Source organism: Semicossyphus pulcher, unplaced genomic scaffold (genome assembly GCF_022749685.1).
Source record: "Semicossyphus pulcher isolate SPU_LCO1_2020_fin unplaced genomic scaffold, fSemPul1.0.p SCAF_1, whole genome shotgun sequence".
Lineage (NCBI taxonomy): Eukaryota > Metazoa > Chordata > Actinopteri > Labriformes > Labridae > Semicossyphus > Semicossyphus pulcher.
Genome location: NW_027211603.1, coordinates 20,059,378 through 20,084,369, shown reverse-complemented (window position 1 = coordinate 20,084,369; position 24,992 = coordinate 20,059,378). Strand labels below are relative to the sequence as shown.

At 40.7% G+C, this 24,992-nt stretch overlaps 1 protein-coding gene across 1 annotated transcript; it reads right to left on the bottom strand.

The window, feature by feature from the left end:
• Positions 1-11,929: 11,929 nt before the first annotated feature.
• LOC138588391 (ubiquitin-conjugating enzyme E2 Q2-like) lies at positions 11,930-24,548 on the bottom strand. Its single transcript, XM_069658489.1, has 13 exons — positions 23,881-24,548; positions 23,378-23,482; positions 21,108-21,230; positions 20,739-20,792; positions 20,284-20,424; positions 19,572-19,656; positions 18,255-18,315; positions 18,075-18,165; positions 17,921-17,979; positions 17,721-17,769; positions 17,506-17,601; positions 16,657-16,723; positions 11,930-15,085 (listed from the first exon to the last, which is right to left on the bottom strand). The coding sequence occupies exons 1-13, from the start codon at positions 24,037-24,039 to the stop codon at positions 15,054-15,056; spliced, it is 1,122 nt and encodes a 373-aa protein (XP_069514590.1). The 5' UTR covers positions 24,040-24,548; the 3' UTR covers positions 11,930-15,053.
• Between the last annotated feature and the right edge of the window lie 444 nt (positions 24,549-24,992).

The window sequence follows — 24,992 nt, the reverse complement described above, 5'->3', positions numbered from 1 at the left end:
GCTTGGCTTAGGTTTGGATGATGTTGCAAATTAAGGAATGCAACACACAGCAAAAATCTGCTGAGGCATCATTATGATGATGCATGACACTTTTTAAGGGCACCACCTGCAGCTGCAAGTGGTATTTAAACAGCTGGAGATACCGCTGCTGCTATATCACAGCATTTTTCATAACTTTGGATGGCAGTTGCAAAATACCAAATTTCCCATGATTCACATAAAGCTGCCAGCCTGCCCGTCTGCCACCACCTCTTCAGCTGGATTATCCACCTCTTTTTCCTGCTTGGACAATAAAGCCCCTGTAAACCTGCTCCTGTGTTTGGCGTGTTGCACTTGGGCCTTCATTGTGCGGTTGTTCATACAGCTACCGATCACTCCTTTCTCAGCTCTTCTGTTGCTCCAGTCCCTGACACTTCAGGTAACTCGTGCACACACACTTATGTCCTCTCTCACTCACTCTACCATCCCCACTGTCACACACTCAGCACACTACACCTGTGGTGTGTGTGTGTGTGTGTGTGTGTGTGTGTGTGTGTGTGTGTGTGTGTGTGTGTGTGTAATTCAAACAAATTCCATATCACGTTGAATTCGTTCAAAAGTGATACTAGCTTACTGAACTTTGTATTATACAAACTTTTACTTTGTATAGGGTGACCATATTTTCAAACCTCCAAATACAGACACTTTGATTTTACCACAAACCCACATGTATGAGCTCATGGTACAATTGGATATTTCATCAGTGCACCTTTCAACACCATGGAAAGTGCCTCAGCAAATGAAAAATCATGTCTCTCAAGATCAACCGAAACCTTAGGCCTATTTGAAAAATATGATTATATAACACCAGTAAGCACAAAACATTAACTTATTTATTACCAGATCGGTAACTTCTATTTACAGATTCTATAAATTAAGAATCTGTGGAAAGGGACGTGGATTTAAGGGATTGCAATGGTTCTGGTTTCCATTTGTAGTACGCTTTTAGTCTGAGTAATATTGACCAATCACGTATCAGCAGGCTGCGACATATGCAGGAAAAACAAAAATAGAGCAAAAGCAGGCGGATCCCATCAGCGTCATCTGACAACGATTTACCTTCTTATTAATGTCTATAAACAGATGTCTGTATGTAAGTTCAGCCAACAATCCGTACTAGATCTAAAATTCAACTTGAGATAAATTCCCTTGACGCTGTGTCACTAAAGCCGATCAGCGTTCATATTTCCCGACCTCCTTGAATGCATCATCAGATGATCAGCCGACCTCAGTTCAACAAACGAGCAATTTAAAAGTAGTTTTGTTCTCCTTTTGATGACAGACCTGACAAAGCTTCATTTTTACTTTTTGCTAATCTGCATCATGATGATGAAATGTCAGCAAAGGTAAGAACCGTTAATTAAAGTACATCACAGGAAAAGCAGGTTCTTTCTCTGTAAACAGTGCAGCACGTGGAAAAGGAAGTCTTGACTGGAAGTTGTTTTAACAAAAACAAGGTAGGCCTGGAAATACCTTGAGGCCAATTTAACTTAAACAGATAAATGAAAACATAAAAATGGCATGACAGTTTGCCTACCTGATGTTATGCAGCAGGTCCTGTCAGTATGATAAGATGGGCAAGCGAAGCAACAGCCGCACACCGATTGACTGACACGTGTACTAACAAAAGACTACTGAACTTTGGCTGGTAGTGCATTAGTGATGTTTTCTATTGGTTAAAACAGCAACAGCCTTGGCAATGACATTGATTGACATATATACAGACAAATCAGTGTTGTAAGCATGGTGCATCGTTACTATTTCAATTGGTCAAAACCGGGACAGGGCCTGTTCAAAACCGGGGCTCATATTAGTGTTTCAGAGATATTTTTTCGGGACACGGGACAAAGAGCTTGAAAACGGGACGGTCCCAATCAAATTATAACAATCCTTACTTAAGCAGAGTCATGCTAGCTAACTCACACATCTGTATTATTTCTTACAAAAGCAGAGTCTGTCAGGGTTTGTGGTAAAACCAAAAAGATGAGGACCCAGATATACTTAGGTTTAATAAACAGAAGGCAAAAAATGCAAAAACAAAATCTAACTCCAACAAAAGACAAAAAGGAAAATCAAAAGGCGGAGCAAAAAAACTTACAACAAAACCAGGAACAGGTAATCCAAGGGACACTAGGGGTCAGGGGAAGCACGAAGAATATCCATCATGGACATAGACAAAACTCCAGTGAAGGATGACAGTGAACAGGCAATGAGACAAGGGAGCACAAAGACTAAATAAACTTAGGAGGTGAGGCTAATCAGACACAGGTGAGACAATCAAGGGAGCAGGTGAAAACAATAAGGGCAGGGCACATAATCCAACAGGCGTGAAAACACACAAAGGCAGGGAGTAAAAGAAGACAAAACATACATAGGGCAAGAACTACAAAATAAAACAGGAAACACTAAAAACCAAACTTAGGACTGTGATAGTAGAACTCCTGCAGAAAATCTCTAGACAATAAAACACAAAGGAATTACGTAACTAAACAAGACTAAATCAAGACAAGAACACAATATATTAAATACAAAATTAAACAATAAGAACTCATGACAGGGAGACAAAGAGACAAGGTAAAACAAGAAATAATAACTGAACACTGAAATAAAAGACAAAAACACAACTAAACTAGATTGACTCATGACAGAGTCATGCTAGCTAACTCACACATTATAACAATCCTTACTAAAGCAGAGTCATGCTAGCTAACTCACACATCTGTATTATTTCTTACAAAAGCAGAGTCATGCTAGCTGTTTCCAACCTGTTTCCTGTCTCTTTGTAAGCTAGGCTAACCAGCAGCTGGTTAGCCAGGACAGGAAGAAGGGAAGAGTGAAAAGGTGAAAAGTGTCAGCAGGGGTCTTTCCTTGCCTCACAGTTGACAAAGGATCGCTGCAGCCCTCCCCTGACTGTTGGCCTCTGATAAGCCCTCTTTTTTGAGGCCCGTGGTGGAGGGCCCTCTTAATGGAATTGCTCTCATCCGGGTAGCGGTGGGCAATCGACTGCTCTCACCAGTGAAAGAGGACCTCCCTTAGTGAAGCGAATGAACCAGGAGATTGATGACGCTCGGCTGTGTGAAATCAGCCCAGCGCATATCCTATCTAGCCCGAAGGCTCCAAAGGACGTCTATTTAGGAGGTATAATTCATATGTATGTGAAAATGAAATGCTTTCACCGGGTTGTTAGGAAAGCAATGTAATGCCAACATATGTCACACTCTAGTGAAACAGCCTGGAGATCCTCAGTGTTATTGGCAACACAACATAATAAATGTGTCTGTCGCAGTGTTGTGCATTAGCCTCTGAAAATATGAAAACATAGACCATTGGACGACAGAAACACATGAAAAATGGTTATAATATCACATAAAAGCACAGCAATAGATAACACTGCATGACTTACTCTCTTCATTAGAGAAACGCTTCTTGAGGTCATTGAGACACTTTTAAAAGGATGCGTTTTCCTAAATGTAAGCAAAGACAGAAGGGTCCTTTGTCTGCATGTAGCAGTGGCTGTTAACGTTATGTTATACAACAGGTATCCTCTGAGAGTTCAAGAGGCAGACGACAGGCTGATAAGATATCACTTATCACTGCCAAGGCTCTACAACCTTATCTCTCTTATAGAGGCTCTTACATTTTGGCTCTCACACTCACAATGATCCATTCTCAACAGGAATTTAGGAAGAAATTTTGTTTTCTCCAATTCTTTTTCAGTTTTTGTGGCCTGGAAAAAGTCTCCTGAAATGTGACTTTGTATAAAAGATCTTTGTTAGGGAAGCGTGCATCTGGAGGACATAGTCATGATTAACTACAGTTTTAGCCCTGAAAATGCAATACATTTTTGTGCAAATAGCCATTCAGGTATTACTTCATGGCTAAAAGCCAATTCTGTTAATGCAATTGTCCCCAAGTAATGGAGAGTCTTTTGTCTTTTCTGTTGGCCCCTGTTTCTTCCACGGTGGTTTAGCCATTTAGCCAATTTAGAGACCCCATTCATCAGGTCTGTGAGTGCCTTCGTGTCTGATCATCCGTCACCGGCTTGCTCACGACTTTGACATCCCTCCTGCTGCTTCTCAAAATAGAGCAGGAGATTAAAAAGAGAGGGGCATTTTAGCCAAGTCCCAGGAGGTCTGTCATCCCTTTCTTCACCCTTTCAACCTCCCCATGCAGCACTCAGTATTTCCCCAAGACCCTCCTTTAAACAGCCTCCCTCTCCTCTTCTGCCTTTTCTCCTGCCCGTCTCCACCTGATGGAGCCATCAAGGGAAATCATTGTCCAAAAGATGGGCTGTGTGTTTTAGGGAGGCACCATCAGTCGCAGGCAGACACACCAGTGCAGACATGGACGCACAGTGGTGGGGCAGAAGGGATAAATATTGACCAGCAGCAGAGACGAAACACACTGCCAATCAAAGGTTTATGCACACACTATATTAAGGCTAAGCAATATTAGTAAATTCATAACAAATGTTTAAGAATAAAAAAAAGGGGAAAGATTCAGGTGATATGAGTTTGCGGGTAATTTAAGCAATACATAATTTTGTTTGTAAGATCCTAATGGGATTCTTTATTTATTGTCCACAAAGTTCAACGTAACATAAAATCAATGTACTATGGCTTCTAACAGACCTTTTTCACAGCAGATATTTGACATGCCATAGCAATAAAAGCGACGTTTAATTAATGACCTTGTACCCTGCGTCAGTAAATGATATTGCACAGTAACAGGACCGTGGAAAGAGGGCATCCAAACGGATGAAGCGCAATTTATCATATCAGTTACACCTGTGTGTATCCTGTTATCATATGTCTAAATGTAAATATCTGTTCCAGAAACTGACAATAAGAATTTTTAGTTTCTGGAAATATGCAAACGCAATAAGCAAACAATTGTTTTACTCATTGTGTTTAATCTTCAAGTTCAAAACACACCAGAAACATAAGATGATAACACATAAGTAATGTGGCCTTGCCCGATGCCCTGCGGAGGTAGTCGTGCTGTGTAAGAGGTCCACTACAGAGCTGCATGGCTCTGCATGATAATAATGTGGTGGTACCTGCAGCAACAAAGAACAAACAAAAGATTATCCAGTTTAACCTGATATAATGAAACAATAATAACATACTCGAGATTGCATTAATCTGCCTGTGCCCTGCAGAGCTCTGCACACGCACAGGTCATAGAAATGTGGTATTGATCTCGTGAGGAAGTCTAGACCAGTTTTCTTTCAAAGCATTCTCAAATAACAAAAGATTAAAAAGAGTTTCAATATTCACCTCCACAACACTTAAGGGATACCAGAATGCATGTATCACATGGGATTGCTCAGCTTGTTGACTGTAAAAAAGTTGGAAAGAGTGGGCGATCTGCAATTTTCGGGGAGGTCCCATAAAAATAAACTGAGCTTGGCAAAGCAGATAACAAGAAACGAGAGAATTTTGAATGAATTAAGGAGTTAATCCCTGAACTTTATGGTTTCAAAAGGCATGTAGCAGCTCCTAAAAAAGCTCCTCTAAAAGCACATCACAAAGGGTGTATTTATCTGCTTATCTTTGGTAAATTACCAATTTTGCATTAAGATCCCACAGAACCTCCAAGGAGAGAAGATAGTGCTGCTTCCTTAGTAAGCTTTCAATCAATGCTCAGACAATAACTCAGTTCCATCTCTTCTCTTCAGTGGAGAGGCTGCATGAGGATAAGATGGATGCTCCATTTCACTCAGATCATTGCTTTTCCTATCGATCGTCCAGTGCAGGTCTAGCCTGAGTCCAGACACGCTGCTGTATAGATGTATACATAGCAGAGGAGGAACATAACATGCACTCGCTGCCCTGAGCTCCCCCGCGCACGCAAACATATGTGGATCGTTTCAGCTAAGCAAGCCGAAAGGTCAAAGGTACATTTATACTGATGTAGGACTGTTAGTATTGCATGCTTTTTGAAGCTAGTTAGAAATCTGTCATGTTTTCTTCTGTGCTTCTCTTGTATGCATGTCATAGAATGCAATGACAGCCCTCTTAGCTGTCGTGAGTTACACAAAAGACGCGGCCCTTCCTGGACACTATCTCATACAACAATGTTTGGCTTTGTCATCCTTTTTTGTTCTTTCTGAAGGAAACTTTCTGCTACAGTGCCCACACGGTATTGAGTAAGCATCTGGAATGAGTCATAGCCCCTCTAATGGAAATCCATTTAGCTTGGTCTGAAGTATAAGTCTGCGCAGGGAAGCATATCGTCACGCTGAACTGAACCTCCGGCTATCTTTCAGCAAAGGGAGGACAAGCCGTCAACGTTCAAGGTGAAATAACCTTCTAAATAATCAACAGAAAAGAGAGAGGGATTATGGGGTCATTCTGAGACCAAACAATGTATCAAACTCTTTTTTACTTTTAACAATTTCTCGCTGGAGAGAGAACTAATGATCGAATTTAAATGCAGTCAGTGGTAAACACAAAGTCTCGGCTGATTGAAAAGTGAGTGTCCTCACTGAAAGAGTGATCTGACCTGAATGAGAGGAGCGATGAAAAGCTGCAGAATATGAGGCAAAATGCAGATCCATGGATCATTAATATTTACATATACTTTGAGGCAGGGAGAATTGGATTTCGAGGCGGGCCTTTTAGTGTAATGTATGCATTCTGGCTCTTGATTGTGACGTCTCTGCAGCCTGAGAGGCGAACAGTGAATACATTTGAAGTGAATCTTTTAATGGAGACATGAAAGGAGGCCTGTGAAGGTCAGCCTCTCGTTGGCGCTGCGAGAAATGCGCTCTGTTCAAGTGTTTGGGTTACTCAAAATTAAATAAGACTGGCGTCCTTTCCAAAGTGGAAGTACTGAAATCACTGGAAATATGAAGCTTAGTGTTGATCATTTTTGTAAAGCATTGCTGCTGCTGCTGAAGAACGGCACTAATCTGTCAAAGCTCTGAAAACGCTCTAATATAAGTTTTACCCGTCATGATTTATGAAACCTATTCTGCAACATATAAAACCAATCAAGTCAAACACAGAAAGTTAAGTTTCTTGTGTACGCTATCTTTATTCCATTTTCTCCAACAGAGCTGGTGTAAGTGTCCCTATTAAAGAGACAACACAACTGCTGAATGAGCAATGAGCCCCATTACTGTTTTCATCTCTTTCTTCATCCCACTCTTCAACATTTTGTGCTGTGTGTGTGTGTGTGTGTGTGTGTGTGTGTGTGTTGCCCTCTCTCAGCCACTGAAATATTTCCAAGTCCTTGCAGGTAAATCTGTCTCTGACTTATGATTCACATAGAGACATTTCCTTCCAAGGACAGACGTAGATGGATAGATAGATTTGGGTTCCATCTCATAAAAGCAATGCAGTCCACAGAGCAAATTCAGCGTCAGTATCTTCTTACCCCCCTGAGAGCTTGTCTGACTCCATCCAGTAAAAACTCCCCTTGAAATGCTTAAAGGATAAACAAAGAGTTCCATACACATTATATTTTATTCAGCAGCCATTCATGTGTCACCATGAAAATGATAAAACTCCCACACTGCCATTCACCACCAACAGTGAATCAGAATATATTATCCCCTCTTCATACATCCTGATTACCCATTTCTCCAGCTCTATAGTTTTATTTTGAAAAGATTTATATGTCTGATATTGTGGCTACCCTTTAGACCCCAGTTTCATACAATTTCATGTGAAAAATGCCATGACCTTAGACTTAAATTGGGTCTGCCTGTTAATGTGAGAAGAAGAACAACAGGGACTGTTTTTATCCAACAACACAGACAGAGTGTGAGCAATGCAGACTTTTACGACTGTACAGAAACAGTGTGTGTGGGACTGACACCTGTCTTATTGCTCTCCAGATGCTCCGCTCTAACATCAGGTCATTCAGAGTCGCAGAGTGATTGGTCCTTGGCCAGCTGATTCGGCCTCTTCTTTCACAGCCAGGCGTCATTACTGCAGCTCTGCGCCTGTGTTCTCCATTTACTCTAACAAGACTCACACAGACAACTATAAAAGTGCAGGAGTCACCTGCTGTCTGTAAAAGCATCTGCTTTGTTACTATAATGTGGCACTGTTTACAGCATCTTTGGGACGCTGGCCGGAGGAGTTTGCAGGAACAGATTCCAATAATTAAGTTTATCGGGGGGAAAAAAGACAACTGCAGGCTCCTTCAGTTAGTTACATACTAATGAGGCTGTAAAGTGCAAGAGCCCTGAAGAGGTGAGAAAGTTTTTGATTGATACATAGTGGATATGACTGTATTATAGTATATTTAAGTTTAACATACTTCACATGGCTAAAATACGGTTCGAGTTTTAGATGATAAAAAAATTCTAAAAACATATTAAGTCTCTCACAATCACCTTTGTAGTAGTAGTAGTAGTGTAGTATCTCCAGAAATTGCTAATACACAGAACGAAATAATTTAGCTAACTGTGGGAAAGAGAGCTACACCACAGAGATTAATGATGAAGCTACGATTTAGCTAGCAAAGCATAATAACAAGCTGAAATTACTCTAGCCTACAGCAGATCAGTATCATCACAAAAGCATTTGATATTGAATTTGGAGATTCTCTCAAACATACCACATGGATAAATAGCACTTTAACCCAAAAAACGAACTGATTTTAATGTAGCAAAGCTTATCAACATGGGGCGCAACCCTCATGTCTGCAGGGGCCCCAGCAGAGGGCGCTCATGTAACACACAAAATGTCCCAGTGTGACGCTAATAAGAATACATTATAAACGGTATTCACAGTGGCAAGTGGAATCATTAACACAGCAACATTTGCACAATAGCAAATAATAATAAGATATCAGGGGCTCCATAAAAAGTGCTAAGTGCTAGTGCTAAGTTTTACAGTTTGCAGTTAGCTTCTTTGCTTTATTGATGACAGTTTGATTGGAAAAGAAAATTGAGACTCGCTTGAGTCTTTACGAAGCTGTAGACAACAGCAAGTTAGCTAAGCTTGGGGGAAAGACAGGAAAATGGGGAAACAGCTAGCTAAAAGAAACAGCGTTAATGTTGCAGCCACCAGCTTGAATTAGCATCAGAGTTCAGGCGTGTTTCAAAGTGTAAAAACAAACAAACAAAAACTTTTAATGGTTTTCTTGTTGGGATGAAACAGAAAAACTGTGTTCTGTTGAAGGGGCTAGAGGAGGCTAGCTGTTTCCTCCTGATGCTAACTGTTTTTATTACAAATAGGTGTGAGAGAGGTATCAGTAACTTAGAGTACAGAAGTAAACTATTTCCCAAAATGTCAAACAATTCCTAAAACATGACTACAGAAGTTGTTGATGGAGTGGAACTGCAAGCGTCAAATCATTTGTGTATCTAGCTAATCACCATGCTTTATTTTATCAGGATGTATTAGCTTCTCTAGATGTTATAGAGCATCTGACATGTCAGACTGGATGATGATCAAAAAGACAAAAGTGGAAATCCTTGCAGCTTCTCTGGTACATTTAACCTGATTCTGGGTTTACATTTGAGTATGTTCCTGATAGAAGGCAAAGCGGTGAAAGTAGAGCTCTGACGGACGCAGCCGTTACGCCGCAGGCTATCAATCAACTCCAGCTGATTCTGAATGCAGCCCACCGTGTGCTGTGCTCTGGCCCGGGGCGGAGGAGGAAAAGTCAGCTATTTTTTTGCTGTCTTAGTGTGGGCACCAGCGAGTTAATCACAGAGATGCTCGGCCTCTTTCCTGCGGGCTCAGAGGCTCGACTCGTCTCCTCACAATGTTGTGTCTGAGGCGAGCGACAGGCTGGACACACAGATCGGATGAGGTTGGATAATGAGGCCTGCTCCTCTCAAGCCAAGAGGCCAGCCAGCAAGACCAACACAGAAACAAGAATACATTTCTGTAATAATGGCCAATTAGACTTTTTATTGCTTCCACTTGTCATTTTCCTCCTCCTTACTGCAATCTTTGATTTGAATCAGATTCCTGACATCATGAAAAAGTACCTTCTGCTTCTTGGTTTGAATGATTTCTAATATCCATAACTGTCCGGGCTGCAACAACATGATCGAGCGCACACTCAATAGGTCACTCTGTTATCTGCTCCGGCCCTCCTCCTCATAACAATGGATGGGGATTGATTCGGATATTTACCACAAGCCTGACAGCTATGAGAGCAGTGCAACAATATCTGAGTCGAACACACTGCTGTGAGATTAGAAGCAGTACTCTTTATAAAAAAATACCTTTTTGTTCATTCATTCAACCGGGAAGGACATGAGCGACAATGATGAGCAGGAGTGGGTGTAATAATGGAGCACCAACTTATGACTTACAGCTGACAGGAATTCTTGACAATCACCAGTGACTAAAACAAAATAGCCTGCAGTTACAAGAGTGCGCCAATACCATCTAGTGGTTACTTCTAGCACACACACACACACACGCACACACACATACTGTATACTCACACACACAGAAAAGTGGAGAGCTTGAGTAATCGGCGGGGAATGACAAAAGGAAATCTGTTTGTACAAAAACCAGGGAGGATAAAATGTGTTCATCCCACTCATCCAGCACACCACCACCTGTTCCAGACGTTACCCTCAGTCGGCTGCTATAAATCACCGCCCACCAAGACAAACTGGTTCAGAAACACATTTTTACACACTGCAATGTGGATCCTGAACTTCTCAGGTCTATCCCATACACTGCCCTGTGGGTAGACTGCACAAGGTCTAACAGTTGTTGTTTGAAGGCGATAAGGTGATGTAGTTGTAGAAGTTGTAGTTCAATCAGTAGCTTTAAAGTCTAGATAGAAAAATCTGCTTCTGTTCAATATTCTTGTTCTTAACTTGTCTGACATTTACTTGCCTGTTTGTGTGTAATGTACTGCATTATGTGTCTTTTGTTGTCATCTAATTTGCTCAGTGCTATTCTTGCACTGCGTAGATCGTTAATTGTAACTTGCCAAGGGAGTGCAGATGAAAATTAGCTTTAGGCTATCCATCGCAGGGGAGCTGGAGCCTGTCCCAGCTGTCATTGAATGAGAGGCGGGGTACACCCTGGACTGTTTGCCAGTCAATCACAGGGCTGGCACACAGAGACAGACAACCTTTCAAACTCTATCCCACACTTTCGGGAAATTCAGGGTCACCAATGAGCCTAATAAGCATGTCTTTGGACTGTGGGAGGAAGCCGTTGTACCCGGAGGGAACCCACACATGCACGGTAAGAACTTGCAAACTCCACACAGAAAGGCTCACTTCATCGAAACCGGGATTCAAATTAGGAGCATTCTCGCTGTGAGGCGACAGCACTAACCACCGCACCGTGCAGCCCAGCTTTAGGTTAACTCTGGTAAAATATAAGAATTTTAAATGGTTTAAATGATGTTGGAGGAAATAAATTGCAAAACCCTGGTCAATAAAACCAACTGAATGAAACTTTTCGTAGCAGCATGATGTAGACATTCAATTTTAAGGATCAGAAATACATTTGAAGCTTGGTTCAAAGTAGTAAGTCAAAATAGGTAATTTAAAAGGAATCAAAGTGTAACCTGAAAGTCATCATAGAGGCAAACCAGGGGCTGCTGCCTTAAGGGCACTAGTTATAATATCCAGCATAAAGGTGAAGAGTGTTTGAACCTGTGGATGTTGACAGCTACACTGGACAAAAACTGACACCTTAATGTTTTGGCAAAGGACACCCTCTACTGGAAAACAAAAGAAATACATTATCTGGCAAGTAAAGTCCCATGTGGGCAGACTACAGCTTGGGTATAATGCAACATACATGAAGTAAAGGTAATGTAATGCACGTATGAGGTGCAGTTCACCGAAAACAAAGTTCCAGTGTGTCCCATGTATGCGTTGTAGTGCCGTAATCACTAATACCAGGACACAAAGTGTTCCAACAGATCTTCAACAAAATAAAGAGATATTTCATAAAATTCTTTATTCATAAACTTGATGCAAGTTTACAAATTACTTTACATGGTCAAAATCACCCTTGCAATGGAAAAAAAAATGAAACCAAACCAAAGCATGCTAACAGTGCATAACTTTATAACCCGGCCACTGCAGTTAATGAAGCACGGTAAAGAACCCAGAATCAGGCTAATTCACACCTCAGACCAATATGTGGCTCACCAAAGCAGAGAAGGGTTTTGTTAGTCGGACATGAGTTGGTGTAAGAGAAGCTGTCATTCAGCGCACAACAGACTTGAGTACACCGTTTACTCCATGTTTAAGATATGGGCTAGTAATTGTTCTGATGGCACACACATCTGCACTGCTACTTTAGATGGGAATCCTGGCATCTTAAGAAGGAACTCCAAGCAGGTAGGATGACTTGTAAGTCCATGTGTCTCTTATTTTCTGACCTGGTTTAGAAAGCAGAACACATGGAGAAGTTTTCCTGTGCACTGATGAAGGAAGGTAAGAAAACAAGTCATGAAAAATTGATACATCTAGTCTTTTCACCACCCTACCCAACCCAACCACTCTTTACCTTCAGTAGCTTGGGGGAAAAACACCCACTGATATATTGACATGCAAAATACAGCAATATCAAAGAGACGGGGTCGACGTGGTCGGAACCCCTCAAAAAGCGCAGGATAAATCATCTGATCATTCCAAAAACTTGCTAAGTTAATATTTATCAACCTCAACGGCGTTCAAAAAACTAAGTGTGTGCAATTCGACAGCAAACCACACTGCAATTTTTAAATGGCCCAAAAAAAGGATCGACACATCCAATCTAGTATTTCATGACAATATTCTGACGTAATCTTGAGCAAAGTCGAGTGTGCAGTATGTATTCCTGAGTTTGCTTCTCCAGAGAATGCAGGGGTGGGCTCGACGATGTGACCAGAATGAAGTGATTAGTACATTACCAATGGCATCACAACAGCTAACAACCATGCCAACGACCCAGTCATGTTAGTTTTGCTTGTGGTGAAACATGAAAGCAGGGTGAAACCTGTTTAACACATCCAGCATGTCCAAACAAAGTTCAGAAGAAGCTGAACGTTTTATACCCATCTCTACCTGTTTTGAAGATATCGGTGATTGAGGTTAATATCACTGAGAAAAATACTTAAAATCAACTCAAAAATGAGGAATGCCTGTATGAATTAGCATAACTAAGCTTTCTATGCTGGTTTTTCAGGACAATATACTTAAAAACAATGCAAGTAACCACACAATAGAACACCCACAACAAACGTGTAACTGCATTAACTGGAATGATCCACACAGTTTTCTGCATATTATTCACATTACATCAAAGACCCGGCACGCTGAGAGGGGGGCAGCAGTGCTGAGAGTGGTTATGAATAGTAACCAGAGAGGTGCTAATGGGAAGAGCTGGGTCCTTTCCTGTGGCAATTCTGAACAAATATTTATCAAACCCACACAAATATTTCTGGAAATGGAACAGACTCCAGTCGATCTTCCCAGGTGTGAAGCAAGAAGGTATACGGTCGAGACTATTGCTGTGAATTTGAAACTCTGGCTGCATTTTTTTAAAAGCAGCCGTGAGGTCAAAGAAAAGTCAGAAGGCAAAGGTCACTTTTTTTCCCCCTTCCCAGACTGTTATGACTGCCGGATTGGCAAAGTGCTCGAATGTGAACCAGCTACAAGAACTAAGCAGGTGACTACACTGTTAAGCTGTTAAGACTCATTTTCTTCAGTATGACAAAACTCCACGAGACGGTGTCTTCACTGCATAGCCTTACTGAGGTTCATCCGGTTTGAGTGATTACATATGAAAAGCCAAAACCTCTGGAATGCCAGAAAACATCTGTATCTGTGCCATTATTGTTACGGCCATTGGAGTAAAGAGGTGCCATCAAATGAGGGGAATGGTTCTGTAAATGTTGCCAATAACATGAGGATTACAAATCAATATTTTTTAAAAAAAAAGAACAAAACCGCAGTAGTCATTAAGCTTACATAAGAACATGGCGTACTTTTGTTTCCTTCTGCAAGAGCATCCATGAAGCAACTTTTTCTTATTCTAAATGGGTCTCGAGAAGTTGCAGTGCCCCTGCTGTTAATAGTCAAGGGTATATAGTAATACAGTCTCTGCCCAGCCAAAGACCCAGACAAGGTTACATTATAAACAATTAAATCCTTTTGCAGAAATACAAATTTACATGTTTACACGTGGAGTTAAAATCAACTACATTACAGTGTGATCATATCCAAACACGCCCCCGCTTTGCCCGCTCATGTTTCTAGCCGCACACCAAACCTATCCTGCAGGGAGAAGTCCCGTTGCTGGTTGTGATGATGACATTGGTCTCCATCTTTGGAGCTCAGCAGGATGTTGTTCTTCATATGGGCTGTCCCACCCAGGCTGCAAAAGTCCCCTCATCTCCCCCTCCCACCTCAGGGCTTCAAGCTTTTAAAAGAGAAGAGGTTTGGAAGCGAGCAAGCCTCAGAAGCACGTTATTCCAGAGGAGGGATCTTGGCATTTTAAAGATAATACATGAGCACAATATTACAGAGGCTGTCTATGGAAAAGAACAGGCAGTGGTTCTTCCCACCACCCGTGTTTAAATGTCCTTCCCAGCCACCACTGCATCACATCAGGGAATGTCGCATGCCATTCTCAGATCCAGTCTGTGGCCAGAGAGGCAGAGTCCAGCAACTGGAGCAACAGACTGCTGGATAAAGCCATGCCGCACCTCTCAACTCACAGCCAGCAGGGAACCTCGGCATGCTCAACGCCAAAACCAAAAGGGTGACTTAACGCAGTATTTAGTCCAACGGTTTCCTGGAGAACGGGATGAATGTTGTGATGAAAAATTAGATTGTAGAAGACAACAGATGTACAGAGAGATAAATATCTGAAGAGAAGACATCTTTGATGGAAATGTCAGGCGGGTGTTTTTATGTGCTAGTATCTGGGTGGTCACTGAATGAGAAATTTGGTTTTAGAGTTCAAACTCTCATGTTGACAACAAAATGGTAAGCAGGATTAAAAAAAAATATTGGTCTCAAGGAAAAAAAATCAAAGACATGTGGTCCCAGTGCAGGAAAGGCAAGAGTCTGTTTAGCCGTCCTCCTTAGGGGGTGTGTACCAGCCTAGAGAAACAAACAAAGAGTTATAAAACAGCAGCAAATATAAAAATGTACTGGTACAAGATGTCCACCATCAATATTTTGAAAGTTTTTTTTTGTTTTCATTAATTGTTTTGTGTTTCACTGGCTTGTACCAGAATTTCCAAGCATGTCAACTTTGTTCAGAGCAGAAAACAAAAACACGAGGAGACCCAGGGGCACATGATGTTCAGAATTTTAAAGAGGCTCAGCCAGACTTGCAGATGTCCGCTTTTATGTTCTACTAAAATTAAAAATAGCTCAATGTAGCCTGACTGAGTTTACTCATTTACATATTTCCTCCTAATGTGCTGGTTTCTAAATTAAGTGTGGTGTTTATGGTCCAGTATATGCCCAGTACTGTTTGTACATTTCATATCTGGTGGATTGTATTGTCAATTTTATGTTAATCTTGATCTACACTTAATAACACAAAATGACAAAGTGAAAAACAGGACTTTAGATTTTTTTTTGCAAAAAAAACAAAACCTGAAACATCACACATATAAAGTATTCAGACCCATAACTCAGTCCTTAGTTGAGCACCTCTGGCAGCAACTACAGCCTCGAGTCCTCTTGGTATGATGCAGCAAGCTTTGATTGTACAGCTCTGTTCTTTCTCCAAAATGAATCACGAGCTGTCAGACCATATCAAGGATATATTATATATATCTAATTAAGTCCAATCAAGTTGAGTTCAAGCAGGAAAACTTCTTTTTGCCTCATTTGTTTAAATGACTCTCTCTCTAACTCTAACTGATTTCCATCAGTCAATCATCCCGCTGCTGTCGAACTTAAAACATGTTCTCCTCTCTGCTTCTGTCAGCTGTCATTTCAGTGCAGAATGCTGCGAGCATCCTCCAGCCAAGTCACTTCCAGCTCATTACATCCAGTGTCCACTTTCAGTTCTTAGAAGTCCACTATTCACCACATCCTGTATCCTCCCACAAACCCAAACTTTTGGATGGAGGCAAAATTCGGGTTTAGTATTTTATTTAATAACTATATGTTTAACATGAGTTCTGTAAAAAAGCATGGCGCTCAAACAAGAACATAAGAACAACAGATATTTTCTGTTTTAGAAGCCCTTTTTTTTCTTATTATTTAGGCCCTTCAGTCTGCTGTAACAGAATTTAGCATGATACCAGCTGTTTTTTCTTTTGCTTTACAGCTCACAGACTTGAATAAGACCCCTAAAATAAACTGTGGGCCACTTTTAGAAATGTAAATAACATTAACACACCTTAATAAAGATAGTGACAACACAGCCATATTGAAAGCTAATGTTTAGAAAGCTATAGTCATTTAATCACACGTATGCTGTACTTACAGTTTGTATGTGTGTCATCTATAGCCTGCTTCTTTAAATCCTAAACCCAACAGTGATACCATCGGAGTGTAATAATGTGCACTAAATTGATGTAAATGATGTCCCTGTTTGGTCCATACACAGCAGTTCAGGCACTAATTTCAGCTTTAGTGCTTGGGAGGGATTTGGTTTCAGTAAACGAGGTCAGTAATGCACTCTGTATGAAACTGGAGACAAAAACACTCACCGTTCTTTTCATGGATCTGAACCAGGGATTTGTAGGACTGCTGTGCTCTGGCAAGATTGTACTGGTTCTGCATTAAAAGACGAGAAAAGGAAATCAACCTTAGAGTGTACATTTGAAATACGATGACAGTACAGAATAGGAAACCGCAAAGACAGCTGTTTCTACAAGATAAAATAAAGCTTATCTCACAGTCTCCGATTTCAAGAACAAAACACGCTGTGCGGTGCATAATGATGAAAACAGTCTCCTCTCGTTCGACCATCCACGCATATCGTTCACATAAGACCTGGATCTGCACCTGTCATTTCACACACGGCTGCTGAACCATCAAACCAAACAAACCTATAAGATAGAGGTTCACTTTATTAAAGTGAAGCGATATTTATAGCCTCTTAACTCAGACAATGGCATTGATGAAACCCACCGTTCCACAGACCCTGACTTCAGATAGACATCTAAATTGCACATTATTATCTAGAACTTGACTATGTTAGTCAAGATTCATTTGCCATGAATTCTGGGAAAATTAAGAGATTTTTTCAAACTAAAAAACACAAGGCTGATCATCCATACAAGGCAGTTTCCCAGCCAGTCACTCCAGCTTCAGAAAAAAGATTAGCTACTTTGGCTAAGCCAGTGGTGACACAATATATCCCCTACCTCACCTGGATTCAAAATATACCACATAGCAAACTTCCTCTGCAACAGGAGATTCTCACTCAACATCACCGGCCACTGATTAGAGCAAGGGAACCAGGCCTCTGATTCGAAGCAGTGTCATTGTGGGGTCAACATCATCACAGGACATTTCCTGACTTATAATGAAACCTTTTGTGCTTCGTCACTTACTTTATTGGCTCCGAACTGCACTCTGGCTTTTCCTTTGACTAAAGTGGCATTGATCTGCATGATGACAGACTCAATGGAATAGGCACTGCTCCAACCCTGCAAACGGGAAACAAAATGTCAAAAAGATGAGGCTTTAAAAATGCAAATAAAATATATTTAATATCATGCATCCCACATTCACATGAATAAAGACTTTGAAAATACAAATGATTTACCTGTTTGGTGAGAAGTTCCATGCACAGGGCACCTCCTCCAAGAACATAACTAAAGCAAGGACAGAAAACAAATATTAGAGAAAAGGCCATCAGAACAACACAATAAAGCCGGCTTCCAAAAGAAAAAGATTATTTTTAAACTCAGCCTCAAGCTGAAAACTGTCAGTGTGAATGGAAGAGAACCAGTTAAATGAACTCACCCTCCAGAAAGAACAGGCGAAACCACCCGGACAAATGGTGGATCAAAGGGGAAATTATCCTACAGGGACAACCAGAGAAAATGTTAATTTTCAGACTTCAAAGACGCCTTAATGGTGTTTAAAATAACATTAATGCAGAGTAAATATTACTCACTTTATAGGAGAAGTTTAGTAAAATGTAGTCCATTCCTTCCTTTTCCTTTAGGACTTGTAAATCACTGTGTAAGGGGCTATCTGGATCCACCCTGTTAGACATTGAATCATATAATTAGTTTTAGTTTTTGCTTACATAGAGTAAAATAAATAAGCAGCAAGAGATCCCAAAGTTACTTACGTCCTTAGCTTGACGTGCCATTCATACAGGCTGTCGTTAACAAGCTCCACTGAATAGATTCCTGCAAACAAGACAAAGAGGTTTGGGGACCATTTTTGGACTTTATTGAGAGAAGTAAAGTAGGTGAAATACTGGCTAACGAGGGGAACTCTGGGTAATCTACTATGGTTGGTGTACATGTTGTTAAAAAAAAGAAGGGAGTCCTTAGATGTTTTCCAACGCTAGGTGTAGGAAACACTGTAAAGGCTTCTTTGCCCTTTTTCATTCTACAAAAAGCATTGAGGTAAAACTCATGACATCTGCTCTCATTCAAGTGTCAAGAAGTCTTGTGCAAAGGTGAGGAGGGCTACGAAAGCTGGAGCGGCTGTGGCTAAGAAGGTAGAGCAGGTTGTGCACTGTATGCACGTCTGGTGGTTCAATCCTCACCCCCTGTCCACCCAAAATTTCTCTCAGCACCCTGGGCTTTAGTGTGCTGGTGTTTGTGTGAATGAAAAACTAAAAACCCTGGTATTCACCTATGATAAAAGCGATATAAATGCCAATCTTTTAGAAATATCTCAAAATGAGTCTCTGCCCAAGTAGGAGTTCCAAAGGGCACAGCTGTGAGGTGTTGCAGCTGTGACGAGGCGGGAAAAGCCCTTCTTGCATACTCTCGTTAACACTCTTCTGCTAAAAGTATGCGCCTTGTCCCTTTTGGACCGAGCCATTGTATTGCCCTGTCAATCCCTAAAGGAAAGAAGAGCTGTGCCGGAATGAAGACACAGGAACGTCATAGTTAATCTATTCAATTTCAGTCAAATTGGGGAGGCAGGACTCTCTACCTCTGAAACGTCCTCTGTGGGGTTTAAAGCTGTATGGTTGACAGAGAAAAGCAGTGTCACAGACGTGAGGTCATAGAGACATGCCAGGTGGGATCCGCAAATCATTTTTAAAGTAGGTTTGGTTTGTTCTTCAATTTTCAAAGAATATGATTTTTCTTTGTCAGGCTGCTAAGGAATGCATGTCAATGTGTTTTGCTTAATCATGCAAAGACGTGCAAATAGTATTTAACCGACACTAACAGAAGGGTGGAACCCACCTCATGAAAACAAGCCATAAATAGTAAAGTAGCTTTTTAATTCTGAATTAAGTAAAACAATATCACTTAGATGTTCATCTCTGATCATGGCAGTTGTATTGCAATTCTTGAACGCTCATCTATAACATCAAAAGAGTAGAACTGACGATTATTGAGTGTAAGGGTTTGTGAGTAAACGTGCTTTTGTTCTTTTCCCCCAGATCTGGTACAAAGAGCAGACCATTGTTCGGTGTGCATACCTGTCTTGTAACTCTGAGACCTGTAGATCTCTCTAAGCTCCTTCATCAGGCGGTCCGAGGCTTGCACTGAACCTGACACAGCTCCCTGCAAAATACAAAACAACAACTGTAACAATAAAGACAAAGAACACAGTGCATTGAAATTCACTGCGAGGGTAAACCTGTCATCTGTACTTAAAGCGTGCCAACATCAAAGAGAAAGCTTTATTCCACAAGACGCCAATATCTATATCAGTGCACCCCTTGAGAAAATGTCTCAGTGATCCTGAAAATATATTTCAAAAAATGTAAAACGTATGCATCAAAGCCTCTAACTAAATCATTTTATTTTAGACACATTTAATAAACCAAGACATCCAAACAGCTGAGCCACTGAAGGGGATGATGAGCGTGCTGAGAGCTTTCACAGAAGAAAAACAAATCTTCATATAAGTGTGTGCTGCTGTGAGGTGCAGAGGAAAAACAAGTTGTATAAAGAACACATTTAGAAAATGGTCACATTTTTAATGTATGAAATGTCTCCTCCCTGCTTTATTTCTTAACTTTCTTTTTTAGATCCATTTACAAATTGTCATTCATTAGTAACCACTCCTATCAAATTACATTAAACGTAGACCTCAACATCATCTCCTCAGGTGTGAAGTTGGGTCTTTGATAAAATATGTTATCTATAAGCACCTCATTACCTGTGCTTTAATAAATAAACACGTACGTTCAAGTGGTCCTGTCTCTGGTTCTTTCGGATCTTCTCCAGGATGGCCAGATTCTCCTTCTCGATGCCATCATCCTCTGACTTCTTCCCATCCACAGGCTCCTCCTCTTTCATTTCATAGTGGTCCAGATCCTCAATGTCCTGTTAGTTCAAATCTGATGTTTTAGACTCTATATTTTGAGGTTCTCATTAAAAAATAAATACACACAGTGCATGGATCAAGGCCTGCAGGAAGTCAAAAGATGAGAAAACCAGACAAAAATCCTGTGTATGTGTAATCATGTGAATCACTGGTATCTTTAATAAACGATACCACACAAGCATGTGTCACCAACAGCCCCAACATTTCTCTTTGAAATGACGTGTGACTAAAATGTTAAGAAAAGCTACTGAGCATCTAGCACGCCCTCCTAAAAGCAATACATAGTGTGTTTATACAGAAGACGATCACTTACCTCTCCCATCTCTTCCTCCTCCTCTTCTTCAGATGTGACCTCCTCTGTCCCATGCTGCACACACAAACACCAAAGTAGTCATTAAGACAAGCTGAATACAGTGGTCTGAAAGAGACTTATTCCACTGGCTGTTTTTTGGTTTTGTTTGCCATGACCACAGGAAGAGCCTATTGATTAGTTGAGGGAACAATCATATAAATCACCAAGGCACTCAGTAATGTAGGCTTCTATTTTATTACTGAGCAAAAGTGGTTTGGAAATGCATAATTAAACATCCTTATTTAAATATTTATGCAATATTCCCCAAAAGTAATCAAATATTGGCCATGTCTTGGGATACATTTGACAAGACTGAACTCGGCAGCTTACCTTTCGGTCTTGTCCCACAGGGCCTGCGGGCAGGGGCTGGTCCAGCATCTCTACATCTGGATGTTGGGGAAGGTTGTACAGCCGACAAAGGTCACAAATGAGCTTTTTCAGCTGCTGCAGAAGCTAGGAAAGGCAAAGAGCAAAGAGGACGGGATACAGAGTTAGACAAATCATATAATATTGCATATGCAGCTATACCGCTATCCCTCAGGGCAGGCATGTGACAGAAACACTATCCCATGCATGAACCAAAGTAGATTATATACAACATGGGAGTAGATTCTATATATGTATAGTGGGAGTAGACATCGCTTAAATTGTATTTTTAATATCACTGCTTCCTAAGAGCAAAACTAGCAACTAGTAACTATGTTAGTCAAAGACAAGGAATGATTAGATTATTAACCAGGCAGTGGTTATAGGATTTTATATCTGCTGAGGCAGAATAATATAAAATCCTGCATTCTTTAAGTGCAGCACTAAAGTTTATTCTTTCTTATAAAAAGGACTTGAACAGAAAAACCCTGACTGTAGCACAAATAGAAACAAAAGCAGGAAGACTCAAAAGGAGTAAGGCAACATAGCCAATGAGCTGCCATCAGATCTTGTGTTTTGCTTTTGCAACTTTGGTGCTAACCAAATATAAGGTAGCGCTAAAACATTTGTGCAGAACAAAAAAAAAAAGATTGCATCTGTCCACAGGAAGACAGGGTTTGCCCTTTATATAACCCACAACACGAACAATGTTGTCTATCATCTTAATCTGGATGTTGACTAACATATGGTTGCAAACAAAAATCATCCGTCCAAAAAAGAAAACCCTGACAGCACTTCTATAAAAAGCATATTTTGTGTCCTACAAACAGTGCAGCATGAATAAGTAGGCTAACTAAGCTCAGGATGTCACACCACACGAAGGATTGCATAAGAACCTGCTTGTCACACAAGATTTGACCTCAAATGTTGTCCCAATGATCTAATGACATGGCCTCTTGGTCTGTAAAAACCTGCCTGTCTGTACTTGTCAGTTATACACGTTCATTCCATTGCCTAAGTACAAAGTCACACAAATTTATGCACATGCAAGCTGTTTGTGAATGCTTGAAAGCCCCCAAGACATTTGTAGCCCATTTAACACTCAAATGCTGCACAGGTGAAAACTCTTGACTAGTTAAACATAGACAAAATATTTCTGTATTCTTTCAGCTTCACAGTATATGTTCTGAAATGTAAAACAAAACACTTTGTGGCCCTTACTATTTAACAAATCTGAACAATAGCTGACACAAAGAAATAAAAAACAAATACCAAAATATTATTTACCACCACATTTATCTGCCTTCCTCAGATAAAGCTCAATACAGCAGGCCAGCATTATGTCGCAATAATGTCAAAAAAGGCTCCCATTGAGAGACAGCCTGGATAATACTTATTCAGCCAAGCAGTTGAGTTAAGTCTTGTCTTCACTTTCAGTGATATGCAATAAACCTCTGACATACAAGGAACTCAACTCAGTTTTCACATCAGGACAACAATGGCTTTATTCATATTTATAGGATGCTTTATTATGTGCAATACTGCCACTTATTTATTACTGTGCAAATGACTCAACTGTCACTATCCTGTGCAATATAAGTTTTTTACTTACCATGCACTATAACATATTTATCTAATATAAGGTTTTCATTAGTTCTTATTTTCACTGAAAATACAACTTTCAATGTAACTGTGACCATTACTCTTTACTAAGCTTTATTTAGGAAATAACTTATTGTACTATTGTTTTTATATTAGGCACTGTCTCAGTATTTAACCTCTATACTCTACGAGTTTCACTGTTTCAATACCTGGTGCATGTTTTCAATCAACGAATCTGATTAAATAATTGTCAGCTGATACTCAAAGTGTACAAAAACTTGGGAGTTTTCCTCAGTTGTCAATATATTGAGGCGACTGTGGCTCAGTGGTAGAGTTGGTTGTCTCTCAATCGGAAGGTTGGGGATTCGATCCCTGACTGCTACAGTCACATGTCGAAATGTCCTTTGGCAAGATTGTTCCCAAATTGTTCCTGAAGGCATAGCCATTTGGTATGAATGGTCAAATCTACTGATTCGAGATTGACAGGCCTTTGCCATCAGTGCGAGAAAGGGTGAATGTGACATGTAGTGTAAAAGCACTTTAAGTGGTTGAAAGACTACAAAAGAGCTAAACAAGTACTGTCCATTTACAATTACATTTAAATATTGAAACAAGCGATTAAGGATAACTACCAGTGTGCTTCCTTTTCTCACATCTTCCAACCTCTCCAAAACTTGCGCCAAGCTCGGGTCATCAGAGTCCACAAACCATATTGGCGGCGTAGATGGATAAGATTCCTGAAATACAGTGAAACACAGAAAAAACGTGACAGTTATATCTTTGCATCTGACCATACGCCACATACTTGTGTGTCGCAGGTTTAAACACCGAGCCAGTAAATAACGTACATTTTGGGCTGACGACATTAGCATTCAGAGTGCAGCGTTAGCCAACAGCTAAGGCTGCTTATCAATAACGTTACTCTCAAAATGTTGGACTGTCAGATCAACAAAAACATCCTTCAAAAACTGCGTAGTTCCTAGCTTATGAAACTACGCATCACCTGTCCCGCATAGCTTCAGATTGTACAGGTGTGAAGGTAACCTGCTACCTTGCTAGCAAGTTAACCGGCTAACTTTAGCTCGCTAACGGCCAACAAGGGGACTGTATAAATCCTTGTGTTTCTGTCTCTTACCGTTATGTTACAGTGGATAATTAACAGCTTTTCTCCAGTTACATTAAACTGGCAGCTCAGCTCGTCAGGCTTCCAGTCAATGATCCTGAAGCGTTCGTGGTTTGGATCAAAAATGGACTCCAAAAACTTCAGCTCGGCCTTCAGCCCCGACACCGACATCTTCCACGCATCTCCGGCCGGGCCGCTGGGGAGGGGGAGAAGTCGGGACTTAGCTTTAGCTAGCTAATGCCACTACGCAATTTCAGTACTATTGTTGTTTTAGAAAGTGGCAAAGAGATGACAGGCAGCCCCAGTGGATGTAGCTGGATACCCACTGTCAGTTACAGAATGAGTCCGCTCAAATTTCCGCGCAGCCAAACAGATTTGCTGATGAAGGAGCTAATGTTAGCTAGCTCTCGGTTAGCACCTGAAAACAGCGCAGCGCTCGGTTGTGCTAGCAGAGAGTTAGCCAGCTAGTCCGTTGTTGTTGTCTTTCCGTCTATTGTTGTTGTCTGCCTATGATAACAACAGTTTAAGGCTCTCGCGGTGTCCCGTGACCATCTCCTTACAGTCCCATCGGACAGTTCCTCATGTGTTATTTGACCGGAGAACAACCATACCAGCTCCACGATCTGAACTTATATTCCGCTGTAAGGACAGTGTTTTTCATCCCGGTATCAACTGTAGCTGGCCTCTTGTGGGGTTTAAAGATGGCGTTCTGCAATCTCCCCGCTCCCGCAGAATCCCAGCATTCAGTGCGTACACCGTTTATTTTAGAGTAAGAAAATAAAGCAAAGTTCACAACAGTGTTCTGTCATCATTTATGCGGAACAGTAGCTTTCATATAATTTCAAATTTTATTTTTGTAAGATAAAACTATCAGTTTACTCCTTCTAATAATACGTACTTAAGTTTACATGGTGAACACAACTTGACTAATAATAATATTTGATGAGGAATCTCAAAAATTAATTAATCGATTTTAATTAAGTTTCCATAGAAATTACATTTTATTTGTTTTGTGTTTCAGTTTTAGTTTGTGATCAATACTATAGAAGTGCTGAGCTTATTACAGAAATGTACAGAAAATTAGGCAGATGACTTAGCAGCAATATTTTGAGCTCAGCACATTG

Bases quoted from the DNA above. Each gene is read 5' to 3' on its own strand.
- LOC138588391 (XM_069658489.1), bottom strand. From the start codon at position 24,039: ATGTCGGTGTCGGGGCTGAAGGCCGAGCTGAAGTTTTTGGAGTCCATT. The intron at 19,657-20,283 runs GTACGTGTTTAT...TGTATTTTGCAG, and splicing joins AGAGACAGGACCACTTGAAC to GGAGCTGTGTCAGGTTCAGT. The intron at 18,316-19,571 runs GTATGCACACCG...TCTTGTTTGCAG, and splicing joins GTCTCAGAGTTACAAGACAG to GAATCTATTCAGTGGAGCTT.